The sequence below is a fragment of the Scatophagus argus genome, chromosome 17 (assembly GCF_020382885.2).
Source record: "Scatophagus argus isolate fScaArg1 chromosome 17, fScaArg1.pri, whole genome shotgun sequence".
NCBI lineage: Eukaryota > Metazoa > Chordata > Actinopteri > Scatophagidae > Scatophagus > Scatophagus argus.
The window spans coordinates 2,442,331-2,448,897 of record NC_058509.1 but is presented as its reverse complement, the minus strand read 5'-3'; the positions used below and the strand labels follow the sequence as shown (position 1 = coordinate 2,448,897).

The 6,567-nt window shown below is 44.5% G+C and overlaps 2 protein-coding genes across 2 annotated transcripts; one reads left to right on the top strand and one right to left on the bottom strand.

Moving 5' to 3' along the window:
* Nucleotides 1-646: 646 nt before the first annotated feature.
* On the bottom strand, nucleotides 647-2,618 carry LOC124075008. The gene is made up of 4 exons (XM_046418400.1): nucleotides 2,213-2,618; nucleotides 2,051-2,126; nucleotides 1,335-1,498; nucleotides 647-1,129 (listed from the first exon to the last, which is right to left on the bottom strand). Exons 1-4 carry the CDS (start codon nucleotides 2,616-2,618, stop codon nucleotides 966-968), a joined length of 810 nt encoding a protein of 269 aa, XP_046274356.1. The 3' UTR covers nucleotides 647-965.
* Nucleotides 2,573-5,939, top strand: LOC124075007 (coiled-coil domain-containing protein 106-like). The gene is made up of 7 exons (XM_046418399.1): nucleotides 2,573-2,705; nucleotides 3,427-3,603; nucleotides 3,829-4,020; nucleotides 4,302-4,448; nucleotides 4,543-4,746; nucleotides 4,861-5,021; nucleotides 5,160-5,939. The coding sequence occupies exons 1-7, from the start codon at nucleotides 2,666-2,668 to the stop codon at nucleotides 5,313-5,315; spliced, it is 1,077 nt and encodes a 358-aa protein (XP_046274355.1). The 5' UTR covers nucleotides 2,573-2,665; the 3' UTR covers nucleotides 5,316-5,939.
* The last annotated feature ends 628 nt before the right edge of the window (nucleotides 5,940-6,567 follow it).

Here is a 6,567-nt window from a genome sequence, read left to right as displayed (position 1 = left end):
CTACATTGCCCCTAGATGTGAGTGTGTGAGTGTGTGAGTGTGTGAGTGTGTGTGTGTGTGTGAGTGTGTGTGAGTGTGAGAGTGTGTGGTCGTCTGTCTTTGTGTGTCGGCCCTGCGATTGACTGGTGACCAGTCCAGAGTGAACCCTGCCTCTCACCTGTAGTCAGCTGGGTCAGCTCTGTGACCCTGATGGATAAGCAGGATGGATGGATGACTAATTATTGATCCCAGCAAGAAGAAACCAGAGAGAAATTCAAATATTATAAGAAGAGTGAATATAATATAATAACTATGTTGTAAAACAGTTGTCTTGTTGAATTTAGGGGAACTAAAACAGTTTTTTTTATCTTATTGTTTCCTAATGTTTTCTGTCTTCTTGTTGTTTCATTGTTTAAGTTGTTCCAATGCATCTTTTCAGCACATGCACTGATATAACTGAGTGAAGCACATGATGTGAATGAATGCATAAATGTGAGGTATAAACATAACATATACACATTACAGTATAACAGGTGTGCCATATCCCTGAATTCTTACTCGTGTTGATTAACACATTATCGTTTTTAATTAAATTGTATAAGCGTCTGCTTGTAAAGTTGCACTTGATGGTGAATGGAGAATCTTGTTGAGAATGTAAGAAAAAGACTTGATGTATAAACCATCTTTTATTGAAATCCAACATGAGACCACTGCTTTAGTTCATCTAAAACACTGTAAAAAATAAAAAATAAAACACTAATCGTAATGAAACATCAACAGGACGACTACGTAACAGAACAGCAATTATAACAGAAATGATTCATGCTGCCAACTGTTCAGTGTATTTCAGCAGCAGAAGTGACACTAAGAGGTCAAGTCGGTGTGTGTGTGTCTCGTGTTAATACTGACAAACGGAGGCAGCGGCACACTTTCACAATGGCCTCCGGACGCCTTCCGGGAGCCTTCCGGGCGCCTTCCGGGCCGGCTCAGCGGTGGCTCCTGTATGTGCGGATCTTGCGGCTGAGGTTGCGAGCCAGCCGGTCGACGGCGCTGCTGATGTGTCCCAGCTCCTTCTTGGGCGTGAGGCCATCGATGTTCCCGCTGTACCACAGCACCCACCCAGCCAGAGACATCAGGACCAACAGGGCCCCTGCGTGGAGAGCAGACAGCAGCGTGACGCCACCCGCACTGTTTCATCACAAGTCAACCAAAGTCCACGACTGCTGCAAAGACGTGTTTAATCCTACTGCTTCTGGCCTTGTTTCTTATTTTACTTCACACATCATAAAATCTGCTCTCATCTGCTTCCTCTTTCATATCATCCCGACACTCAGACTGGGACGGGGATTTCATACCAGTATAGACCAGTAAGTCTCCAAAGTCCTGTCCTCCGACCTCCAGCGGGGCGAAGACCCCCACCAGCAGAGCGGCTCCTCCCAGCAAGTCCATCAACACGGCGAAGGCCAGAGCCAGTTTGCAGTGGGAGAGACCTTCACACAGGGCCATCGCCAACCAGGACCTGCAGGCACACAGAAGACTCAGGCTGGCATCAGCTCATCAGGACGTGAACACGAGTCGATGTGATGCTGACAGTACGATTTTATCAGCTCAGTCTATGAAATGTGCCTCATCCTGACTGAAACGGGCGCCGACACGCGTCTTCAGTGTGTGTTGTTATTGGGTTGTTACGACTCGTGAGTGAAAGTAAAACAGGATTTTAGTCCAGAAGCTGGTCGAGCTGAAGCTCATTTGGAACCTTTTTGTATAAGGATTGGATGGATTCATCTGTTTTACCAATCAAATGTTTCCCCAAGCAACACGTTCACAAATTTTATCCAACTAACAGTACCAACCTCAAAAGTATTAAAAATAAATGAAGCCTCCGTTCACTCACTCATTCATAACTTAAAAAAAATGTTACTTAAAAGAACACGCAGCAGATCTCCGCGTTTAAGGAGCTGAAACGTTTTTACATTAAAAAGAAAAAAAGTATTACAAATGTGTACTGAAGTCCAGTACTTCAGTACTTACTTCCACCAGACTTTTAGATGCTTTTCTGTTGCTTTCTGACCGTTCAGCTTGATGGAGACTCGCTGCAGAGACGCGCTTCAGACTTCCGGACAGGTGAGCCTCTTCCTGACCAACACCTTTAAAAAATCAGACAAGACATTTTACATTTACTTGCGTTAGTTCCTGGCGTCTCTCTGAAGCTTTTCTTCACTTCCGCGTTTACCTTCTTCGCCGTTCCCAACCCACCTGGGCACCGCCCTCAGGTGTGACACGTTTCCGGTCGGAGTTTTTTTGGCCTCGTTCCAATACTTTCCGACCTTCCAATCCACCCCACGAGGAACAGGTAGAAACACCTGTGTCAAAGCTAAACAGACGTGACGCGCGTAACGCTGGCGCGGAACGCAGCGATGTGTTTGGACGGACTGCGTTGTTGTGCGCATGTGCCAAACGAACCAAACCTGCGCGCGGTGCACCTGTTGAGGCCACTTATAATCAGGTAATTGCTGCTGCTGAGGATGTGGTATCCCGGCTGTACGGCGGCAGGTGTGCGTCGTTCCCGGCTGTATTACAGGAGTATAACTGAACACAGAAGAACCGAAGACAAATAATAACAAGTTCGTCCGAATCATCTGAGTTATTACTCATCAGTAGCGGCGAGCTCGTGGAGTCTTCAGTCATGAATCCTGCGAGCAACAGAGACGATACGAGCCCTCCAGGTAACCACCTTTGAATGGCGTATCCACCTTTTTGTGCAGCAAACTCACCAAAGGATTCCGTGCGTTTAAATGCGGTTTCAGTGCGATAGTTGGCGCTTGTGGTGTTTGTTTGCACTCTGAGTGTCTTTAAGTTGATTTCATTTTGTCATTCGGCGGTAGCTGCAGCTCATCATGTGAAGAGATAAGAAGGTCGTGAAGCTCACCAAATCACTTCCTGCTTGTAAAGCGCCTCTGAACAGTCGGTATTATTATTGATAGGTTAATCGATTCGAGGCTTTGATTTTAAGTCCTGATGTCTTTCGTACACTGAACGCATCTTGCTCTCTGTGTTATGACTGTTTTACTGATGTCCTCCTTTGTTGATTTATTTCCATTTATTTTGGTAAATTGTCTGCTTAACGTGAACACAAATACTATAAATGATAACTTTATTATTAGTTATTATCAGAGCTGAAACAGTCAACAGTAATTGACTGACTGTTTTAGAAACAATGCTTAACAGTCTCTGGTCCAGTTTGTTTTAAATCATTACAAACTGAATATCTGTGAGTTCTGGACTGTTAAAGGAGAAAAGAATCCGTTTGAAGACATCTGCTCGAGCTCTGTGGAATCGTGATGGACATTTTAGGATATTTTATATGGAATCAATATGGGAAATATCCTTAACTTGCTTTGCAGCGTCTTCACTCCATTTTCTCTTGTTTCTGTTGTGTGTTATCAGAGCACTACATGCAGCAGAGCTCTTCATCGTCCTCATCAGCAGCAGCAGGAGGAGGAGGAGGAGGAGGATCTGGATCTGGTTTGTATCTGGATGCCTACGAGGTTTCTTTTCCCCTGGAGGAGACTATCGAGAGGCCTCCTGCATACCACCTGAACCAGGGTCAGCAGATGATGGACGGTATGAAACATCTACTACACATGACCGCTGCTGTTACGATCCCTAATCAGTTTCATAGGGTGGTCAGAACATCACAGTCTGTAGCCACTTCCTCCACACCCAGTTTGGATTCAGGTCTTCTGGCCTCCTCCTCCTCTTCTACCTTCTCCTCTCTTCAATTTGTTTCTCCCCTCGTCCTCGTCTCTCCTTTTCTTCTCTGTCCTCCCCTCTTCTGTCCTCCTGCAGAGCCTGTGGTGCAGGAGCCTCCTCATCCTCAGTACAGCCCCTTCATCCTGGTCTCTAACCTGCGCGCTCACCTGTACGTCGCTCTGGAGAAGAACGCCTGGCTGCAGAAGCGCATCGAGGAGCTGGAGGAGGAACGCAACTTCCTGCGCTGTCAGCTGGACCGTTTCATCGTCAGCATGAGGAGTCCGGAGGGTGAGGCGTCGGGGGGGATAAACGTCTGACATATTCCACTGTTGGTTTGTTCGGGTTTAACTACGAGGAAATTTTTGTTTAAAAATCATGAAAAATCATCATAAAAACACATGAAACATGCACATGAGAAGACTGGATTCTGTGGGGAAAAATATGTGCTGTGCTGAAAAATATTCAGAACCTTTATTTAAATTAACAAAACTTCATACCAGTATCAAAGCAGTACTGTATTTAAACTGAAATGATCTTTTTAATTTTATTGTGTATTAACCTTTTAACAGAGTGGTGTGGAGACTCCCAGCGCGGCGTGAAGGTCCAGCCTGCCAGCTCTCCCTCCCCTCCCTCCCCTATGACCACCAGGTCTGGAATGACCCTGAAGCGCCTGCAGGGACCAGGACCCCGGACCCGCCGCAGCGCCGCCATCCCTGGTGAGGAAGTGATATTTGACACACAAGTGAAATCATTGTCATTGTGGAAGTGTTGACGATATGTGATCCAGTGTTCATCTCTTAACGGCTGCAGTCAAGCAGGAGTTTCATCTGGAGGAGGATAAATACTACACGGAGGACGAGTACGTGGAGGAAGAGGAGGAGGAGGAGGAGGAAGACGAGGACTCGTCGCAGGAGAAGGGCTCAAAGAGGAAGGGCCGAGGGCGAGCCAACGGAGAGCCCAGGATGAAGATGAGGAGGATCTTCAGGATCACCCACGGGAGGGAGAGACAGAGAGGTGAGGGTCAGAGGACGTGGCAGAACAACATCGCGTTCGGCGTGAAGTGAATTCTCCAGTAAAAAGTGAACGTCTCGGTGTCATCGTCCTTCTGCTCTCTTTCCTCGTGCCCAGTTAAGGACCCAGACGGGGTTTTGATTCGTTATAAGAAGATCCTGACCACCTACCAGCGGGTGAGGAGCATGTCCCGAGCCTTCCAGATCCATGGAGTCGACCGGAACACCATGGCCTCCACCTCCCCCATCGCCGAGCTGCTGCTGGTGGCTCCAGAGAAGGTCTGAGCATTACGACTGTGATCATTTTACAGCCAGCAGAGGAAGTTGTTGTTGTTGTTGTTGTTGACCACCAGGTGGCAGTAGAGACATCTAACACTTCAGGATCATGGGTCATGTTAACAACCTGGTCTCCTGCAGGTCGCTGAGGTCGGGGAGTTTGAGGCATCAAAGGAGAAGCTTTTGGATTACGCTCGGCGTTGCTACAAGACGATGGACGACCAGACGCACGCCAAGGTCCAGACCATGAAGAAGACTCACAAGCTGCTGCCGATCTCCTATAGGTTCAGAAACTGAGTGACAGGAAGCTCGGGTTGATGGAAGGTTCCTACACCAAACACGTAGGTTTTCTCTTGTTTTTCCAGCATTTTTTTCAACTTTTATTTGAAGCAGATATAAGAAATGTGAGTATTAAAAGATACATTAGAGGACTGACTTAGTTCAAATATGATTTTGGCCAACAAACTACCTCATTTATTGAAAACTTTGATTGTTTGTTTATGGTGCTGCTGTTGGTTGGCAGGATGTTTTCTTTTCTGCTTTTCAGTTGTATTGATGGGGATTTTCATTGCTGATTGAAGTCTCACGTTTTGCTTTATGTCAGGAATTAACTGCTGCTATACATTTGGTATATTCAGTATATTTAATTTGTGTAGAATGTTTTTCTTTTTGAATATGTACAGACTTCAGGTGGTGTTCACTGAAAGGACGTTGTGTATCAAACGCAACAGAAATATTTATAGTATTTTGTAGTTTATTATTTGTTAAAATATGTACATTTAATATATACATGATTGAAAAAGAGCATTTGTTTCATCACATATCTCATGTATATTTGTATGTGTGTATGTTATTTATTTTTTTGTCATTCAAAGGTTTGAAATGTCATTGCATACAACAAAGTAAAATACTTTAAATGTGTGATTGTAACTTTTTTTTTTTACAATTAGGACAGTTAATGGAAAAAAGAAAGTAGGAATTCATATTTTTACGTGCTGGGCTTTACAGCTTGAGCCATTTTGTGTATAAAAGCTCAGCTGACTGCAAAATTATCCATTGAAATTCAGTTCAATCGATAAAAATCTATGGAAAAACTAAAACTGACAGATTTTACTAAAAATATTCTATTTCTAATAGTAACGACTGGTGTGTACTACCATGAGTTGCCATGTTCTTTGTAGTGGCTTGCTGACTACAACGCCCTCCAGTGGACAAATGAAGTAACGCACAGATTCGCCACTGAGCTACATCACTGCTGTGATACAGTAAAATGGTAGCTGACAGGATCAATAAAGCCTGATCCTGTAATTGCAGTGGATTCAGATTCATAACAGCATCGATACACTGTGATCTACAAACGAAAGTCAGGTCGACTCAGTTTTATTTATAAAATCACAATCTGCACAGTGTGTGACACACTGTTCTTTGACCCTTGATTTAAGTGAGGGAAAACTACCTAAAAACAGCTTTAAACAGGCGAAAAAATGAAAGAAACCTTTGGAAAAGGAGGGATCCCCTCAAATTTAATATAAATGTATTATAGATCACA

Coding starts and splice junctions, on each gene's coding strand:
- LOC124075008 (XM_046418400.1), bottom strand. CDS start 2,618: ATGATTCGGACGAACTTGTTATTATTTGTCTTCGGTTCTTCTGTGTTC. Junction 2,127..2,212: donor GGTTGGGAACGGCGAAGAAG/GTAAACGCGGAA, acceptor GATTTTTTAAAG/GTGTTGGTCAGGAAGAGGCT. Junction 1,130..1,334: donor AGACTTACTGGTCTATACTG/GTATGAAATCCC, acceptor CTCTCCACGCAG/GGGCCCTGTTGGTCCTGATG.
- LOC124075007 (XM_046418399.1), top strand. CDS start 2,666: ATGAATCCTGCGAGCAACAGAGACGATACGAGCCCTCCAG. Junction 2,706..3,426: donor AGACGATACGAGCCCTCCAG/GTAACCACCTTT, acceptor GTGTGTTATCAG/AGCACTACATGCAGCAGAGC. Junction 4,021..4,301: donor CAGCATGAGGAGTCCGGAGG/GTGAGGCGTCGG, acceptor ACCTTTTAACAG/AGTGGTGTGGAGACTCCCAG.